This window comes from Neovison vison, chromosome 6, assembly GCF_020171115.1.
Source record: "Neovison vison isolate M4711 chromosome 6, ASM_NN_V1, whole genome shotgun sequence".
Taxonomy (NCBI): Eukaryota; Metazoa; Chordata; class Mammalia; order Carnivora; family Mustelidae; genus Neogale; species Neogale vison.
This window is the reverse complement of record NC_058096.1, coordinates 11,697,961-11,718,683: the sequence shown is the minus strand read 5'-3', so window position 1 is coordinate 11,718,683 and position 20,723 is coordinate 11,697,961. Positions and strand designations below refer to the sequence as shown.

At 51.4% G+C, this 20,723-nt stretch overlaps 1 protein-coding gene across 1 annotated transcript; it reads left to right on the top strand.

The window, feature by feature from the left end:
• Positions 1-16,521: 16,521 nt before the first annotated feature.
• On the top strand, positions 16,522-17,358 carry OLIG1 (oligodendrocyte transcription factor 1). Its single transcript, XM_044254954.1, has one exon. The coding sequence runs from the start codon at positions 16,549-16,551 to the stop codon at positions 17,356-17,358; it is 810 nt and encodes a 269-aa protein (XP_044110889.1). The 5' UTR covers positions 16,522-16,548.
• The last annotated feature ends 3,365 nt before the right edge of the window (positions 17,359-20,723 follow it).

The window sequence follows — 20,723 nt, the reverse complement described above, 5'->3', positions numbered from 1 at the left end:
CTGTCCCGTAGGCATTTGGCAGCGAGAGATGTCCCTGAAAATGGGGCAGTCCTTGACCTCCTGATGGGTTCATGAGCAGCCAGTAGATGCCTCTAGCCTTCTGCATCCAAACACACCCCCAGAACAACATGGAGTACAGCCCCTGCCCCTTTCCTTTTTCAGATTTGGGTAGAGACCCCTGGGCTTACAATCTCCGTGGTAATTCCCTTCATGCGTGTGGGGGTGAGCCCCTGATAAGAATCTGTTTTCTTGGCTGTAATTCTCTTCCCCTTCCCATGTGACCAACTGCCACAAGACTCCAGTCTGTGAGTCCCAGGTCTGCCCCTGACTTGGTGGGATTCTAGCAGGGTGAGTGAGAAAAGCCAGCTATAAAAAAATGGGGAGGTGAACCATGAGAGACTATGGACTCTGAAAAACAATCTGAGGGGTTTGAAGTGGCGGGGGGGTGGGAGGTTGGGGTACCAGGTGGTGGGTATTATAGAGGGCACAGCTTGCATGGAGCACTGGGTGTGGTGAAAAAATAATGAATACTGTTTTTCTGAAAATAAATAAATTGGAAAAAAAAATGCTATTCATAGGACCTTAACTTTGAGACCTAAGCAATGGCCTCACAAATTCCTGCATGTAAGTTTCGATTACACTTATGTAAAAAAATGCACAGAAGCCCATCTAGAGCCTAGATCATTAGGTATGAGATCGATCACACTAGGCAGATACACACATTAGGAAACAGACAAAATTGAGTTAGTGTTTACTATCTTACAAGTAGGGCGGAGAAATGGCCACGTGAAACATGCAAGGTACAGAGCACCCGACTGTCCTCATGAACAGCATGGTCCTAGCTCTCTTGAAACAAAGACACAAATTAGAACCCGGAGCTCTAGTGCCAGCTTCTCTGAGGACCCTCGCTGCCCTCCCTCCAGATTGAATCGGCACCACAAGCCCCCCAGCTGGCCGTTTGTCCTGTGGGCCTGTCTTCCTCTCCTCTGCTCCCTTATCCCTCTGGGTACACTCAGAACCGTGGGCTGTCCCATGAGGGGCAGGCCTTCCACACATGCTTGGTGAGTAAAGGACCGAGCATGAGGTCCGGCTATGGGTGATAAGGACTTGGGGAGCCGGGGGCATCCTTGTACAGACATGTGTTGGACAGCAAGAGCAAAGACTCGCCCTCCCAGGGCTCGTCATCCGGAGAAGCTGGAAGCCAGGGCAGAGACCACATCATCCTCTGCTCACTTGTTTGCCTGGTTCAGAGCTACTCAGTCTTCTGACCATTCTCACCCACTGGCACACACCAGTTTGGAGCATTTAAACCAGACTTTACAAGAAGGCTGAGTGTGCCGGGAGGAAAAAATAAAATAAACAGAATACAGTTTATCATACTCAGCTTGGGTTCCTGCACAGGGTGTGCTCCTGGCTGTCCCGAGGCCACCTCTGGGGTGAAGGTAGAAACCATCTTTCTTCTTCTAGGAGCACCTTGCAGCCCATAGAGACCCCTCAACATCTAAGGGAACAAGGTCCAGAGAGAGAAACTTAGAGAACCACTTCTCCTGTCCAGAGCAAATTCTGGCTCCCAGTGTCCTAAGAAGCAACACCCGCAGATGATTGAGAATGAGAGAGTAACCCCAGGAGAATGCCTACAAGCTGTGGACTTACCCTTAGGACAAACACAACAGAATGTAACACAAGAGGGGCGCCTGGGTGGCTCAGTGGGTTAAAGCCTCTGCCTTTGACTCAGGTCATGATTCCAGGATCCTGGGATCGAGCCCCGCATCAGGCTCTCTGCTCAGCAGCGAGCCTGCTTCCCCCCCCTCACTCTGCCTGCCTCTCTGCCTACTTGTGATCTCTCTCTGTCAAATAAATAAATAAAATCTTTTTTTTTAAAAGAATATAACACAAGAAGCCCAACACACACACACGCACACACACACATGCACACACGCATGTGTGCAGCGTGCATCACGTATCAAAATCAAGCCATGTAGTAGAGGGGCTATAACAAGACTGGGGCCCCTTTCCTTCCTGGGTGCAGCTGAGAGGCTGATCTGTACCTAAGACTAAGAGGTAGCATGGCCCACGGGAGTAAGAGCCCCAGAGGGTAACAACTGCTTCCTTGAGTGTAACGGGCGTGGCAGAAAATTCCTGGGGGTCACAGCTGAGAAAGAAGGAGGCTAAGGAAGCAGACCAGAAAGGGAGGCTTGGCAGAGCCCACAGGGTGGGAGTGAGCAGAGAACTACCACCCCGAGATTCCAGCTTATCTCTGCAGCTGTCTGGGCAAGACTCCTTCTTCTTTGCCATTATTTTTCTTCTCCTGCTCCATCAGAACTTCACCACACCTGGTCGCCTATTACCTCCCCTTCTTCTTTGGTACCAGAACCTTGGTTTAAGTTAGGAGTATAATGGGCTCAGATGTCTGATTACATTCCCCCAGTATCTCCTACAGCTAGGTTGAGCCATATGATCAATAAGTTCTAGTTAATAAGACCAACGACTATGTAAAGGATGCTGATTTGGCTGGGTGGTGTGCTTCTTTGCCCTCTGTCATATTTTTCCCTACCGCTTGGAATGCAGGTCTAATGGCTGGAGCTCCAGCAGCCATCCTGAACTGTGAGATGATCTTGAGGGTAGAAGCCAAACACTAAAATAGTAGAACAAAAAGCTAGAGGGACTCACCTGAGCAGCGCTGGCACCGCCTATCCCCAGATTTCTTTTACAAGAGATGGGGGCAATATATCTGGTTTTAGCTACTATTATTTTATGTTTTCCACTTTATTCAGGGGAACCTACTACCAATATAAACCCCCACCCCAAAGGGGAAGAGAGCTCTTCTTGTTTTATGTGGTCAAGGGTGGGTCAGGCCCAGGGAGACATTTTTCCTACTTAGAAAATGCAGATTAGAGTTACATGCAAACAGGGGTTAGGGCTGTTTCAATTACATATTAGAGTAGAATAAACTACCTCTACACATAGTAGCTTGAAACTATCATTATTTTTTATTTCTCAAGGCCCTGAAGGTTAACAATTTGTTCTCAACCACATAGGAGCACTGTCAGTGGATGCACGTTGACGGCACCACCCAGCCAAGGATGGAAAATTCTCCCTGGTGCAAAAGCGAACAAAAGCAGTTTGCAGCATGAAAGCAATTGCTCAAGCCTGATAACGGTCCTAGGGGGAAGTCCAAAATGAGAAATGGGAGGGTGTTTAGTGCGCTCAGTGGGGCCTCACACACGCCCAGCAGAGGTAAGTGAAAGCTTTGACTGCCCTCACAGCAGCCTGGAGTGAAATCCCACAGCATCTGACATTCAATGATAAGTGGAGGCTGGCTGCAGAAAGTTCTGTCCGTCTGAGACTGAGTGGTAATCTAGGAAAGAAAGATGGCCGTCAACGGGAGCTTCGCCTCCCCCAAATGGGAAAAGAAAAGCAGAGAATGGGAACAGGGCTCAGTTACCATATCGACCACGGTCTGAAGGTGACGGAGGAACATGAGGGCTGGGAGTCACTCATTCATTCACTCATTCTACAACTACTTACTTGGGACTTTACAGGTCCCAGGCACAGTCCTAGCCCCGAGAATAAGACATTTGCAATATGATTTTATGTGGGAAAGAAAACAAAGCTCAGAAGAAAAGGGGTGCAGCCACGACAGGGTTATGGATCAGGGAAGGCAGCTGGGATGGGAGGACCTGCAGAAGTGTGACTCGCCTGCCGCCCTGGGGGCGCCCTAGGGAGAAGGAACCACAAGAGAATGGTGTGAGGCAGGGATGAGGCTGGGTGTTGCTGACAGGCCATTGAGGCCCACGTGGTTGGAGCACAGCAACCGAGTGGCATGGAGGGAAGCAGGACCAGGGGTCTGCGGGGCAAGCAGAGCCCCATATACTCAAGGGCCTCTCTCTCCATGTAGCTAACATGAGCGTTGGACCTCAAAATGGTGGCCAGTTTCCAAGTACAAAAGCTCGGGGGCAGGATCGGGTGGAGCCACTGGGTCCTGGGATTTAGCTGAGTCTATGGACAAGCCTCTGAAAGTTTTGAGTGAGAAGGACAGACCTGACCCAACTTACATTTTCTTAAGAACCGGGGCGATCTCCAGTGTTCATTGGAGGAAGCTTGGGTATTGGTCATTTGTCCACAAGAAAGTGAAGACCAAAGGCTCAGACCAGGACACTCCTGACATGGTGGGGGTGGGGGTGGGGGAGAGGAAGCAGAGAAAGAAGACCCCATGGCCTGTGTCCCGTTTCATTCTCTCCCCACCACCAGCTACAGGCCCCACGCATATGCATGGGAGGGGGTGAGCTCCGGGGGAACAACTCCCCTTGGCCCCAAACACTCCTCTCCCCACGGAGAGGGATGCAGCCACAGCAGGACTGGAGTGAGACCCCTAAAGCCTGGGCCCAGAGCAAGCTGCCTGTGTTCAGGCATTCAGAGAGACTTCTGATTTAGACTGTGACTACAGGGAGCCAGAAGCATCCAGATTTGACCATCGGGACATAGTATAGATGATCCATTAATTCCCCAGCAGGTAGCATCTCCTCCTCAGCACAGAGACTCCCACATGTGTGCGGCGATGGTGTAGCCTCAGAGTAGGGGGATGTTTCCAAGATCCACTCGGCATCCCAGCAGAAGGAACTGGGGAGTGACACCCGGGGAGCAAACACGGGCTCCTACCCAGGGCTCTTGGTCAGGGCCTAGAATCTGCAGACAGCCCTCTTTCACAGATATTTAGAAGAGGCTGGGTTTTGAGGCTACACAGCTTGAGACCCAAACCAGGACCCCTCGCGTGCCCTTGCTCTCTTCCCCCTCTCCAAGGCTCAGTGACGGACAAGAGACAGGTAAAAATAGGCAAGGTGACAGTGGAGTGGTAGATGGGGAGGACAGGGAAGAGTGACATCAAAGGAAACTGCGCATGGACATACTTTGGGGGGTTTTCCCGGCTCGTGATGCCTCTCTTTCTTGGCACAGTAGTTGGCATCTATTACTGGGGTAATAAGACAAAGAGAATTTCATTTGCCAAAGTCCTCTTAGGAAAAGCACTGCATTTGACTCAGAGACATAGGGTGATGAGCTGCAAGGTTCTACACAGAGGAGAGAGAAATCTTCTGAATTAGGTGAGTTCTATTAACCAGAGTGGAGAGGGATGGCTTTGGGAGGCAAGTTTAGGACTGGGCTGGGACCAGGGGCCATAACGGGGTGAGGAGCTGGAGAGATTGGCAGGGAAAAGGGTAAGAGGAGAGCAAAATCTTCAGGTGGCTAGCAGATGTGGGCAAGGAGAAATGGCTGGTGGGGTCCAGGCTGCTTGCTGCTGGTGCGTATGGGGCAAATTTTGGAGACCCATGAGCATAGCTTGAAGCCACACTACTGTGGCAGCCTATCAATACCGTAAAGGCAGAAAGGCGGCAGAGAAGGGGGACACCCCAGAGGGCATCCCGTGAGGACGCTCCGGCAGCAGTGAGCCAGCCCCTTTGCCTCGATTTTGTTAGAGCCGCTCAGAGCAAGCTGGTGGTGGAGGCATGGAGAAGCAGCCAGTGGGACCAGCCCAGTTAGTGCAAGCCATACCAGGAAGCAAAGGGGTCCATCCAGGCTGGTACCCACAATGCTTCTTTCCCCTCCCTGGGACTCTCAGCTCGGCAGCATTTTGGACATGAAGAGTGAGAGCTGCCTCAACTCTCCCCTTTGATTTAAAAAGAAAGAAAGAAAGAAAAAAAGCCATCAGCCCTGCTGTGTTGATGAGCAGACAAAAATCTGGAAATTCAGGCAAGTCCCTGCTCCATCAGGGCAAGTGAAAACTTGCCCCAAGTGCCCTACACTGCTTTCGTCAGACCCACCATCAAAGTCGGGAAGCATCAAGTCAGTTGATATGGTGTTACTGCTCTTCCTGATGCTCTTAACAGTCTAATATTTCCCATCTCCTCGTCCGGACCCAAGCAGCTGCTGTGTGCCAGGGAAAATGAAGGTCATAAGAGGCGACGAAGGAGCGTGAAATTGGCCCTGACCTTAGGGTCCAGGCAATGTGGGAAGCGGTGCCAGTTTTCACAGCTGCACCCCTTTCCTGTAGGGGTGTGTGGGGGCGGGGGGAGCTGATGGAGGCCAAACCCACACTCAGGAAATTCTAGAATATTCTGGCATTCCAGCCACCATGTGGTCAGAGTAGGTCCCATCATAGCAAGAGAACTCTGCTGACCAAGAGACCATCAGTGCACGACTTCTGAGAGGGCTTTCTCTGCTGGAGACGGCTGCTGTACACAAACTCACATCTGTGAGCACGGAAGTGAGGTCAAGAATGAGAGAACAACTCTTCCCTGGTGGCCTTCATCTGGGCTCTGCACGCAATGATACCGGGCTGGCCCCTGACTCTCTCTGGGCCTCATTTCCCAAAACTGAAGTGGAAAGGTATTCCTTGGAAGCTAACGTGCTCATCCCCGCCTCGGAGAACCCGCCAAGCGGCAGGCACCGCAGAGCACCTGCCTGCAAATCCGGGCTGTGGGAACATCTGGCCCAGAGCTTGTTTTCCCACCTCCACAGTCCCACTGGACCATCTCAGATTGTAACATTTCTGAAAACATGTTCTAACTGATTGACAGACCAGAGGAAGGCAGTGTACCATGTCTCAATGCTTCCAGGAATTGCTTCTAAAAATAGATTGTGGGGGAGGGGAAGTGGTCCCCCTCCCCCCACCTTCCTGGTTTGTCTTTCCATCCTGTTCCCATTCACCCTTCCAGCCATTGGGCTCGTTCCCAGTCCCTCCCAGTCTACCCCTACCTACAGCGCTGTCTTTCTTTTACAGACCAGACCCTGCAGGTCTGTAGAAGGCCACTGCTGGAAGCCATCTCTCCCTTCTCTAAGCAGCTAAAGCAAAGCCCTGGGGTCCTTAAAACCATGATCCTAATGGTGTCAGTTTTTACTGGGAGCTAGATCCCAGTGAAGCTCCACCCGGCTTCCTGAAGAAACACCCCAGGCCCCACCGCAGCTCACTGACCCTGGCTCCGTGTTTAACAAGACCCTGGGTGCTTCCCGGGCTCTGGTCTCCAGCAGCTCTGATGACCTCCCCTGGCCCAGAGAGGCAGGCCTCACGGCTCATCCGTGGATTGTCACCTGATATTGCTAGTCATGTGTACTTCACGGCCTCAGGAGGATTACACATCCTTGGAAGGCAGGGAGTCTATGCTTTCCGAAGGACTTGACACAGGGCTCTGCACACAGACACCAAATGAATTGGTCCATCTGTCTAGATGTGGCCTATGTGTTCGTTCATTCACATATTCACTGAGCACCTAGGAGGGGTCCGCCCCTATTCAAGGGATCAGGATACAGAGAAGAGCGCTGCTCCCATAGAGCCCCCCCCACCAAGAGCGCAAGAAAACAGACACACATCAATAGGTAGGTAGGTAAGTAAGCGACGAGGCCATCTGAGCTGCTGTTGAGTGCCACGAGGAAAATAAAGCTGGCAGGAGAGACAGCGGCCAGTGGGGTGGGGTCGCCATTGGGATGGATAGTCCGAGGCAGCCTCCTGAGATTTTCATATCTGCACCAAGAGCCTAGGGATGAGAAGGCATGGGGCTGAGGCTTTCAGGTGGAAGGAAGGGTGAGGGCTAGGGTCCCACAGAGGGGGCGCCTGGCCCATGTCCCTGCATGGGTCTGTCTACCCTGCCCCACCACAGGTGATCACATACCCGCACATCTCGTCTGTCCACCACCAGCCTCCTGGGCAGGACAAATCCCAGAACAACGCGCAGCCCTCCCTCACTATCGGCAGCCCCCCTGCTCCTTTGCCCACCCTTTTCTCCAGAGCCAACTTTGCTCTTGCTTTAAACATGGCGGTGACCTCATCAAATATCCATGTGCCCAAGGGACAGGGATGCAGACACAGGGCTTCTTTTAATAACACTATACGTAAATAGTCTCATTTTCCTAGTTGGGACCAGGTGAGGCCATCCTGACCCTGACCCTGACCCTGACGAGCTACCCAGTGCGTGGTCTTCCAACAGGCATCGCCCTCATCTGGGAGCCCTCATCTGTTTCATTAGAAAGACAGACTTTCAGACTCTACATGAACCTACTGAATGAGAATCTGTAGGTTGACGAGACCCCAAGGTCATCTGGTCAAGAGCCGAGTTGTGCCTCCAGACTCCACGATCTCTGGAAACTACCGCACATGTCCCATGGAACAGCTCATTCTACTGTGAGTTCATAGGGCACGGGGAGGGTACATAGCCTGCCCAAGCTCACAAGCTTAGTGGGAGGCTGAGTGCGAGCACCTGTGGGGCTGGCTGTAGAGACCAGCCTCGGACCATCCATCCCATCAGATGGGGAGTCACTTCGGAGGTTACAGGGTCAGCTCTGGGGCTGTGAGAAAATACTGCCCACTGGGGAAGGGGGAGGGGGAGCGTAAGAACTGCTGTCTCCCAGTTCTGGAGGCCAGAAGTTCAAGATCAAGGTGTCAAGCAGGGCTGTTCCTCCTGGGACTGCGAGCAGGAGCCTGTCCCATCCCTCTCCCCAGCTTCCAGTGTTTTGCTGGCAATCTCTCATGTTCCTTGGCTTCTAGAAGCATCAGGATCTCTGCCTTCATCTGCACGTGTCTCCATGCCCAAATTTCTCCCCCTTTCCTAAGGACAGCAGTCATATTGGACCAGAGCCCACCTTCATGACCTCATTTTTAACTAATTCTATCAGCAGTGACCCTCTTTCTAAATGAGGTCACATTTGGGGGACAGGGGTGAGGACTGTGATGTGAATTTAAGATACAGTCCACCTATCACAGAGGTTGATAAAAAATCAGTAACAGTTGACACTGTGCCCTGCAGGGTTCTCCGTGCCTTTACTGGTGTTAACTCACTCAGTCATCACATGAGCCTTTGAGATAAGGTCTATTTTCATCCTCGTCTTGCAGACGGAGGAAACTGGGCCACTGCCAGGTAGTGTGTCTTGTCCTAAGTTACAACAAGTCAAACCCAGGGATTGTGGGCTCGAAGTGTGCCCTACAACCCGCTTAGATAGGGTCTGGATTGATACGGACATCACGTTTATGTAATTTTTTTTAGCAAGGTGTTGCTGGGTTTGGGCTCAGTGTGTCCAGGACACTGTCTCTGAAATAGAGCCATACAGATAGAAGATCCACGGTGTTCAACAGCATAGGAACAGACGGGGCTAGAAAACCCCGCATCCTTGATGCAGAGAAAGCATGCACTTAAAGCACACAAAACTGGGACTCCCCCTTAGTCTGAATGAAAACCATAAACGAAGTGTCTTTCCTGGAGCCGCACATGTGGCAGGTGCACAGAAAACAGCAGTCACTGTTGCCATTATACTAAGCAGCTACTATGTGCCAGGCTCTGGGCTAGGCACCAGACTTACATCTCCTTCTGAGGTTTTTAATAACTCTATGAGATAAATACTATTATTCCCAGGGGCATCTGGACAGCTCAGTCAGTTTAGCGTCCAACTGTTGGTTTTGGCTCAGGTTGTGATTTCAGGGTTATGAGATCGAGTTCTGCGTCTGCTCTATGCTCAGCACGGAGTCTGCGGGAGAGTCTCTCCCTCCAACCCCTCCCCCATTCCCTCTCTCTCAAGCACATGCACACACACACTCTCTCTCAAATAAAAATGGATAAATCCTTTTAAAAAATACTACGATTCCTAGTGTAGAGATGAGGAAATAGAGGCTCAAAGTAGTAAGCCTTTGCTCTAAGAGCTAAGGCAACAGGCTAGCTCTCATCCCCAGCCTAGGAATCAAACTCTTCTTTATAAGACGTAAATAGGCGAGACCTTGAGCAGAAAAGCCTCCGAGTATGACAGCCCGGGAGATTTGCGTGGATCACGTGTCTAGGCTGCAGCCTCCAAGTTCATATTTCCAGGTCAGAGCGCCTTCTGGAGAGGAAGGCGGCGGCCCCCCAGCTCCGGTCTCCTTAACTGCACCCTGGGAAGCCTTCACGCCGCCTTTCTTTTCCCCCGGTGGTCTAATCTGGAGTCAGATCCAGCCGCTGGCTCTTACAGCCGGGGAAGGACGGCGAGCCAACGGGAAAACAACAGGTGAGCTTCAAAACAGTCCCCTTCTGTGCCCCAGGCAGGGTGTCTGCCCGGGCGACGGCAGGGCCACACTGACTTCCAGAACCTTCTGTCTCTGCAGGTGTTTTCGGAACTTGGCCTCAGCGCTTCAGTGACCCATATTTTATTACCTTTCAGGTTTCTATAATTCATCATTCACTCCTTTCTGAAACCCTAGAATGAAAGTATAGCAGCTCAGTGCCCCGGCCTCTCCCCATTCTCTCCCCAAACACATCGGCCTATTTGTTCTCTTTATCCCCGCTCTTCCTGTCGCATTCTGCCCGTTCAATGGGGAAAGAGTGAAACCGGATGGCTGGACCCAGTGCGGGGAAATGACTTCAGAGCCACCTTTGTTTCCCCTCATTCCTTTGAGCACACTTGGCCCCGCGTCTCGATGAAAGGGCTTGTTTGAACCATTTGGAACATCTAGCAAGCGAGAGATGCTATAGCCAGAACCGCTCGCATCCTTTCAGGCTGCCTGAGACTCTAGGTTCAACTGCCAAATTTTTGCAACAAAACTAACCATGACATTGGACATTGTGTTATAAATTAGCCACAGCCTTCCAAGCAAATTGTCTCTTTTCATTGTATCAATGGAAGCCTTTGGAACATTTGGCTTCAGCTACTGACTTTAGGGAGACTCGGAGAATTATTTTTGTTCTGCCCCAAACCAACCCTTCAGGCATCGAGTTGCCTGTGCTAATAATGTATGTATCTTCCTTCACAGTTATCCTCAGCGCGCGGACTCAGAGGACGGCTGCAAATCACGTTCCATGTCCCTGCCTCCCGGTCTGCCAACGTACTTTCAGATTTTGATGTGGCAGGATCTCTCCAGTTGTTCTTTTAAAAAAAGAAAGAAAGAAAGAAAGATTTTATTTTATTTATTTATTTATTTATTTATTTGACAGAAAGAGAGAGAGCGATCACAAGTAGGCAGAGAGGCAGGCAGAGAGAGAGGAGGAAGCAGGCTCCCTACTGAGCAGAGAGCCCAATTCGAGGCTTGATCCCAGGATCCTGGGATCATGACCTGAGCCAAAGGCAGAGGCTTTAACCCACCGAGCCACCCAGGCGCCCCTCCAGTTGTCCTTAAGACAAAAACGATGTGACTTCTCTCCTTATCCTGCTTTCCACAACGATGACCTAAAGTTCCTTTTGAAAAAGAGTTCTTTTAGAATACGCATGGACAGGTATTAACAGATATTCTTACAGAGCTTAGTGACATGTAGAATTTCAGCATTCGGTCCTCCCAGAAGCGGTGAGAATTTCTATTTTGGTTAGGTCACCCTGAGTGTGAAAAGATCAAAAAAAACAAAAAACAAAAAACCCAAACACCCATACGCCCATTTGCTTGAGCTCTCTCAACCAACAGCCAAATCAATCTTTTGTTATTAAAAAGGAATCTGAAAAAAAAAAAAAAAAGGAATCTGGAAAAATGCTCGGATGCCCTCTGATTTTTTTCCCATTTTTCTCCCAACATTTTCCCACATACAAGAGAAGTCATGAGACAAATTTGGACTTGGAAATAATCTTCAGTAGTCAAGTTTATTAAAATCAGGTCCAAATGACATTTTTAAAAAATAAAATAAAACAAACCTCCCTATGATAGCTGTGAAATACACCAACTACACTGACAATCATTAGCGTTTTAAGCAAAACAGAGAACACTATCATGGCGCTACATGTTTCCACACCAAAAGTGAGGACCACTATGACGATGACACAGCTTTGAAACAATATCGTAAGTCACTATAAGCATCCTGTCATCTTGTAACAACTCACCTAACCCGTGCTCCCTTCTGAAAATGAGCAAAAAATCATGCTCTTTCCAATTTTCCCAGCAGGAATTTTTTATTTAGCCTGAACTGTGTCTAACTGTGTCTTAGATTCTGCCAAGGTGGTCCCAGGTGAGAGGGACCGAAATGTCTCTAAGGAGCTCTGTGCCATCCAAGAACACTTAGCAAAAGGTGATCCACCTTCCCCTGCCCCTGTTTTCTCTCTCTCTCTGCTACTAACCACCCCCTCCTCCACCCAGAAGGAAGCTGAGCGCCCCTCTCCCTGCAACACCTTCCCTGTCTTTGCTGTTCCAGACAGAGCTGTATCAGGATGGAACCTAACCCAAGGCACAGTAGGTGTGGCTGTCGCTTCTCAGAGAGATGGTGTAAATTTCAACACCTCGCGTGTCACTTAAATTTTCCAAAGAATTCTGCCCATCTTAGAAGAATGTAGCACTTTAAAAAGTGGCCTCTGTTATTTGATTATAGGTCCACGCTCCAGCCAGTTTAAACAGCAGGTTTTAGCAAAGACAACCTTTCATACTTACTGCCCTTCTTGGAGAGGACAGTCTTTCAAGTGACAACAGGAAGCTCTGAGTGGTGGACAGGCTTTGCAGGGGCGAGGTCTGTCTGTACTTAGAGAGGGGATGGATGGTGTCACATCGCAAACACACATTTCCCCTCACACACTCACTCAGGCTTCGGGTCTCCATTGTCTGCCATTTCAAAGGTTCGAACTCCTTGACCCAAAGAGAGGGTGGCCAGCAGGGTTGGAAGAACGGGCGGGAGACGCTTTAGGTTTCTACACAAGGAAAAGGAAGCCCAACGCACACATCTCCTGGGGGTGAAAAGAGTCCCTAACACACACACACACACACACACACACACACACACACACACCCCTTTAGGCAGAGACAAGAGTGGTTGTTATGGCGGATGCAAGTTGTTCCCCAAGTATGTCCCGAATGTGGGAGGCCACAGCAGCTGCCTCCCCTCGAGACAGCCCACAGGGCCGCTGCCAGGAGCTATAATGACTTGCTGGCCCTTGCCAGCTGTCACACTTTGCATGCCACCGGAGCTCCGGTCCAGCAGAAGGGGCCGTCCAAGTCACCAGTTTCAACAAGCGCCAAATCCTGTGCCCATGCTGGGCCCGCACGGCCACCCAGAACCCTCTTTAGGGCTCCATGGAGAGCACTTCTGTGCGCACTGACCGGCGTGTCCGGCTGACAGTGTCCTTGGCCGGGGGAAGGGAGTTCTCCTTCCCAAGACAGAAATGTGGCGAGGTCAAGAGCCTGCTACTAACAGGGACACCCCCAGTAAAGAGGGGCCCTTTGAGGGGGAGAGCAGCCTGCGTCTTTCCATTTCTTTGATTCCTGGGGCACCCCTGCCTGTGGATGGAAAATGTCCAGGGTGCTGTCTGGCCACTCTCTTCCAGGCATTAGCTTCTGTCTTTCTCACTCACTTCCTCTTCCTGCTGGCAGGATATGGCCCTAGGGCTCCTGCCTAGCATGGGGATAGAGGCAGAATGCCCTAATATGGTACAGCAGCTGGACTGCAGGACAGAGGGGTCTCAGGGTGAAGGTGGGCACAGCCACCACCGCAAGCTAGGACAGAGTTCACTGAGGTGTGCAAATATGCACATGTATATATTCAGGGACTTGGATGGAACCCAAGAACTCATCAACACTGGCTTGACCTACGTCGGTCCCTCCATCCTTTCCCATAGTCGCCAACCCTCCCCATCATGGCCTCTTCTTGGCTTGCTGGAAGCCTGGTCCAGCTGAAGGGGTTCCTGGAAGCTAGCCATTGATAGTGCAGCTCTGCCTCTCCTGTCTGAAGGCACACTGTCAACCCCAGAAACCCACTAACCCCCCCCCCACCCGGGGAGCTTCAGTTATACCACCTATAGCAAGGATATTTTAAGATGCTCAGCTCACAGGGTTTCGGGGAAAATCAGATGTCTGTAAACATGCTTTGAAAAGCAGAAAGCTTCTCAAACGAGTAGTGAGTTGTTTACCTGCTTGGAACTTCTGAGGTTAATTTGCTTGGTCTCTCTCCTTCCTGTCTAGTACATCCCTGCTTGGAGACTCAGCTTCCCCCTCTCCAATCCACAACCACCCGCCCCCCCCCAGGCTTCTGTCTTTCTTCCCACATGACCTCTCCAACACTTTGTCAAGTCAAGGCCTCCTGAGGGCTGGGATCTCCTCCCCTGTCTCTTCCCTCTCCATGAAACCTACAGGAAACTCCCGGATTAAAGCACATTTTGGCAGTTTGAGCATCTCAAGGGATGAGCCTGTGAGCCAGGAAGATTTCGGACCCATGCCTCGACATCCCCCGGACACACAGTGGTGGCAAAGCACTGCCCTGGGCTTTGGAAGGATACAGAAGTGAACAGGTTGTCCCCTCCCTCAGAACAAGCACAGCCAAATGCGGAGATGATCTTCAATAACACAATCTAGGCCACTATCTGGGACCCACTATCGATGGTTTGTCAAAAATGAGAAGACGTGGGGAAAATGAGAAATCATCAAGACTTCAAAAAGAAAGTAATACTAGCATTGAACCAAGGCATGGGCAGGATGTCGTAGACAGAGCTAGAGGTCAGAAGCAGAATCAGAGAGAGCCTATAGAGCAAATATTGGTGGAAGAAAGTGGGAACAAACCAGCCCTGAAATTAGCAAGCCAGTCAGTAGACTCCTAGAGCTGAAATCAGTTTCCATGGTGGACAGACATCCCTCTTCTTACCTCAAAGAGGACCAATATGGAAAACTCATTTTCTCTGTTATCCTTGACATCACACTGTCCAACAGGACTTTCTGTGATGAAGGCTGTCCCAGCTGATGGCTTCTAGCCATTTGGAACTGCTAAATGCTTGCACAATGCTAGCGCAGCTCAGGAATTAAATTTCTAACTTGATTTCATTTTGATTAGTTAGCTTTTTCTTAAGATTTTATTTATTTATTTGAGACAGAGACAGCATGAGCGGGGCGAGGGACAGAGGGAGAGGAAGAAGCAGGCTCCCCCTGAGCGGGGAGCCCCACATGGGGCTCCATCCCAGACCCTGAGATCATGACCTGCGCCAAAGGCAGATGCCTAACCAACAGAGCCACCCAGGCATCCTAATTATTTAGATTTTAATAGCCACAGAAGGCTAGCCGGTGGTAGGGGTTTCGATACCAAAGCGCTCTTCCCTGTGCCACTTTGCCAGCCTATGGTGACAGGCTGCAGTAGTATCCTCAGGCACTAGGGCAGAAAACTTCCAGAGCCACCAAGTAATGTCATTTGGGGAAGAGAAAGATACAGTCCAATCCTCAACAGATATGAGCGTGTGGGTGAATTTTTGTTTGTTCACTTGTTTCTGATAAGAGGTAAATTTCTGTGTGGTTTTTGCTTCAACAAGAGTTGAGTCATTGGTAGAATGAATACTCGTCCTTTTGGGGGAGGAAGGTACCTGACCCCCAAAGGTCCTAAGTCCCTTAAAGACCTTTCCATCAGAGGAAGGGGAGACAGAGAGACCAGCCGTAACCATCCTCATACTACTAGTCCCTGCGCCTAGAAATGTGGTCCTCAAAACCTGGCCAGAAATCACACATTTAAAATAATAATAAAAAAATTTACTCCCATGTTCACTGCAGCATTGTTCACCAAAGTCAAATGTGGAATCAACCCAAGTGTCCATCTAGGAGAAATGGGTATACAAAATAGGGTGTACACACACAACGAACTATCCTTCAGCCTTTAAAAGGAAGCAAAATCTTTTTTTTTTTTCCTAAGATTTTATTTATTTGACAGAGAGAGAGATCACAAGTAGGCAGGGAGGCAGACACGGGAAGGCAGGGGGTGGGGGGGTGGGGGGAGGTGGAGCAGGCTCCCTGCTGAGCAGAGAGCCCGACTGGGGGGGGGGCGCAATCCGGGACCCTGAGATCACGACCTGAGCTGAAGGCAGAGGTTTAACCCTCCGAACCACCCAGGCGCCCCTAAAAGGAAGCAAATACTAACAACATGGATGCACCTGGAGGACATAAGCCAGTCCCTAAAGACAAATGCTTTACGATTCCACTTAAATGAGGTAGGTCGAGTAGTCAGACGCATAGACCGAAGAGACCTGGTGGTCGCCAAGAGCGGCACGGAGGTAGGTAGTGAGTCACTGTTCACTGAGCACCCAGCTCCAGTTTTGCCAGATGAGGAGTTCTGTGGTGGGCTGCACGACAGTGTGAATGTACCTAATACGGCTAACTGCCTAACTGCAATGGTTAAGACAGTATATATCATGCTACTTGCATTGGACTACAGGTGCAAATATGCACGCGTATACAATAAAGCAGAGGCAGAGAGGAGGAGGAGGCAGCCTCACCAGTGCAACCAGTCCTCCAGGAACAACAGCGTCTCACCCCAAAAGGCGCCGTCCCTCCCCGCCCCCCGCCCCGGGGGAGGGGGGCGTCCTGTGACTCTGGCACTGGCGCTCACAATAACCTTCTTGAGCTGTGCCAGCCGCACCTCCGCGCCGGCCCAGGGGGGGGCGGCCAATGAGCACGCGCCTGGGCCCGGCCTCGCGCCCCCATTGGCTGCGCCCGGCGGCGCGCGGCCCCGCAGGTTCCCAAGCCGGGTTTAAAGGGGTCGGAAGCCGACTGCTGCCCTGCCATCGGCTCCCCGCGCGCAGGTCCGCGGGGAGGGGCGGCCTGCCGAAGGGCCCACCCCGGGGCGTTCCTGAAGGGCGCCCTCGGCCGCCCCCGCCGCCCCCCAGATGTACTATGCGCTTTCCCAGGCGCGCGTGAACGCGGCCCCCGCGACCATGCTGCGGCCACAGCGGCCCGGAGACGTGCAGCTCGGGGCCTCCCTGTACGAGTTGGTGGGCTACCGGCAGCCGCCCTCCTCCTCCTCCTCCTCCACGTCCTCCTCCTCCACGGCGACCCCCCTCCTCCCCAAGGCGGCGCGCGAGAAGCCCGAGGCGCCCGCCGAGCCGCTGGGCGCGGGAGCGGGGCTCGGCGCGCACGCGGGCGGCGGCTCCCGGGCGGACGCCAAAGAGGAGCATCAACAGCAGCTGCGGCGCAAGATCAACAGCCGCGAGCGGAAGCGCATGCAGGACCTGAACCTGGCCATGGACGCTCTGCGCGAGGTCATCCTGCCCTACTCGGCGGCTCACTGCCAGGGCGCGCCCGGCCGCAAGCTCTCCAAGATCGCCACGCTGCTGCTCGCCCGCAACTACATCCTGCTGCTGGGCAGCTCGCTGCAGGAGCTGCGCCGCGCGCTGGGCGAGGGCGCCGGACCTGCGGCGCCGCGCCTGCTGCTGGCCGGCCTGCCCCTGCTGGCCGCCGCGCCCGGCTCCGTGCTGCTGGCGCCTGGCGCCGTGGGGCCTCCCGACGCGCTGCGCCCCGCCAAGTACCTGTCGCTGGCGCTCGACGAGCCGCCGTGCGGCCAGTTCGCGCTTCCCGGCGGCGGCGCGGGCGGCGGCACGGGCGGCCCGGGCCTCTGTACCTGCGCGGTCTGCAAGTTCCCGCACCTCGTCCCCGCCGGCTTGGGCCTGGCCGCGGTGCAGGCGCAGTTTTCCAAGTGAGGGCCCGCGCGGGCCGGGTGCGCGACCTAGGCCCGGCCTCCCGCCTCCCCGCTTTCTCCGTGCCCGCGCGCCCTGCACTCGGGGAAGGCTAGCCAAGCACGGAGGGCACGTCCAACCTTCCGGCCCGGAGGAAGGGACCGTGGGACGCCCCCTTCCCCGCCTCCACCCCGGGGAAATGAAAGTGACGCGAGCGGATGTTCGACGGAGCGTCGGGGGCCGTTGGGGGTTCTGAGTGGATTCCCGCTGCTTTGGGCAGCAAATGCGCGGTCCCAAGCCCACTCTTGCCCAGCTCCCGTCTCTCCTGGTTCCTCGAGTCGCGCGCTTCGCGGGGGTGGTGCGGATTTTAGGGCACGGCGCGGTGGCTTTGCCTTGTTCTGGGTGCGTCGGTAGGACCGTCTTAGCGCCACGGCTCCAGGAGGCGACACCTGCCCAATCAGGGGCCAAGTGGCTGCTCTCCGCGGGCAGGAAAGGGTTCTTTTCCTTCTCCCCAGCCAGAGGTCACAGACACCCTTGTTCCCACCGGCCAATCCCTGTCAAAGGAGGCTGCCCGACCTCAGGAAGACGAGAAAGACCAATTAGTCCGCGCAGATGGTCCGGGGCTTAGCAGACGGACTGACCCTCGGCGGCGGCGGGACGGTTGGCCTCGCGGTGCCGCGGGAGGTGTAGATAACTCCAGCGTCCTTGGATGTGCTGGGTTGGGAAGTCGGTCCGCTTTTACACTGTGGCTGTTAGAGTGCAATTTTTGAGAATCGCATAAGCAGGTGTTTTGTTGCAAAGATTATTCACTTTTAAATCCTGGGGTCTTCTTAAAAAGACAGCTTAGAACTTGAGATTCACCATTTTGTTTCCTCCTCCCCAAAGGTAGCGTAACCAACATTTGAGCTTGCTTAAAAACAAAAACCAACCCCTTTTGACGCAGGTGGTGTTCTCGGTTTACTAAAATAGGTAACAGGGCACTTCGCAGTCGCCGCCAGTCTTGTCTGAAAGCACGATCGCTAATTAACTTTCTCATTAAAAGACGCAGAGGACCTGAGCCCCAGACACCACCCCCCCAGGCTCGGCGGGTCCCCGCTGCGGTGGCAACTGCGGGATGGCATTTTCTGCGCTGCCCCTTTGCACGAGGGGTCTTTGCCCAGGGCTAGCTCTGGGCAGGTCTTCCCGCAGCTTTACGTTTGAAGAACTGCCTGGATGACCGGTCTTGATTTGTTACAGTCGTTCACAAATGATTCCACCCGAGATAATTTTATGATCTTTCGGCAGCTTGCTTTGAAGTCTCTGTTTAAGGTTTTTGGTTGTTGGTAGTAGCCGAATTTAACTGGCATTTTCTTTTATCTCTAACTCTGTTTCGTTGCTTTCTGAAGAATCAACAAAATAAAACATTTAAAGACCTAACATTTTCCTCTGATTTGTTTGTTAATAAAAATGCTCTGGTGGGGCACCTGGGTGGCTCAGTCAGTTCAGCCTCTGATTCTCCATCTCTGCTGAGGTCTTCATGTCAGGGTCCAGAGTTCAAGCCCCGCACCGGGCTCCACACTGAGGACAGAGCCTACTTAAAATAAAGTTTAAAAAAAAAAAAAAAAGTCTCAGTGCGCTGGTGAACTCAGATTCTCGGGATGAAGGTTAGTAGTTAAATGTGACTAGAGTTCCAAGTTTTTAAAGCTGGCTTCCTGATTTGTAAAGTGATCTAATGAACAGGAGTCTGCTTGTCTAGTTCAGGCTTAGGGCAGAAATTTAAGGACCCTACCTGAGTGGGTGGTTGTCAATTTCAGGAATTCCCTGTTTGAGCCAAGATGGGCCTCTTGACTATTTCTTCCTCTAAAAATGAGTTTAAAACACACTGGTCACAAAATTATTTTGTATATCAACATCCCTCTCAAAAGGATGGGATTTTTCAACTCTGCAGACAGAGGCTTAAAAAGTGTCATACAGCTAGCTATGAGGTTTTCCCCATTCTTCCCACAAGGTTGGAAGTTTCTCCTAGGAAGTTGTGACCTCGGACATCATTCTGAGAGGCAAAGACAGCTCCTCTGGGTGACTGGTGATGTTATAAAGAATTTGGAATGTTGACTTGCTCATGTGCAATCTTTAAACATTTCATAGTTATTAATGAAATCCAACCACTGTTTAAAGGCAGGGGGTTAATAAAAGAGAAAGTGATCCCTTTAATCTGCAGAAAAGGAAAGAAAACCTGGGGTGACTTCATTGTATCCATGTTGGTTTATCTAAGGTAGGTAGGTAAGCACTTAAGAATGGGGAGCATTCATCTGGGGAACATGTTGTGGGGGAGGGAGTGGTGCCCAATACTGGAAGGATGGAATGGTCCCCACCATGTTGGTTAAGTGTCTGTTTCCTCAAGGAGGAGGTGGGAGAGGGTATGGCAGAGAGAAACTCTTACGCACCAACCCATTTCAGAAAAGAGCTTCTCATTCTTCCCAGACTCTGCCATCAGAAAAGTCACAGGCTTTTGGAATAAGTAAATTTGAATGGGGAAAAATGAATAAATGAATAAAATTTAAAAGTAAATTTGAATGGGGATTTTCTGCCTAGTGAATCCCCATCCTTGCTCGTGTTGCTTCTTGACAAGGAACCCAAAGTAAAAACTCAACAGCTAAGTCAAAATCTCATCAGATACCCCCTGAAAAAATATATATATTTCTGGGAGATTAGAAATAAACAGTTCTCCCTTTAGTCTCTACTCCATCACCATATGCCACTGTCATTCCAAAAGACACAGGAAAGAACAGGGCAAGAATGGGTGGATGGGCTCCCTGCTTCCAGTCTCTCTTTATAATTCAGAGTAAGTACCCATACCTTAGAGAAAAGGTAATAATATATGTGATTTTTTTTAACTTAACTGAGAAAATCATGCTTTCTAGAATGGCTAAAGATTATGAATGCATTTAACCAGGACCTGCTGGGCTGTTATGGGTCTCATCAAAATATTTAAGTTATCCGTCTACACATAGCATCTCTCGGCCGTGGCACTACACAAGATTAGCAGACGCGCTCCTTATAAGATGACATCCTGAAAAATTGCATCAGCGAGCATCCAAGAGTCCTATAGGATGAAACAGAAAAAAGGTAATTATGTACAGTGTCCGCAATGAAAGCTAGACCTCCCAACATAAGTCTGTAGCAGGGCGGCGCCTGGAGCAGGTATGGTGTTTAAGCCTAGACACGTATGGGGTAAACTGTAGATGTTTCAGATCTGCAACGCTATGTCATGTGCAAAAGAGCTAGCTGATGTGGCCACCTCACTTGATTTTAGCCAAAGCGAGCTTTTTGCAGAAGAACAAATTTAACCTGGTCTTTGAAGGGACCAGTGGGGAAGAAGAGAAGGAATAAGGGAGTCTCCTTGAGAAAAG

Bases quoted from the DNA above. Each gene is read 5' to 3' on its own strand.
- OLIG1 (XM_044254954.1), top strand. From the start codon at position 16,549: ATGTACTATGCGCTTTCCCAGGCGCGCGTGAACGCGGCCCCCGCGACC.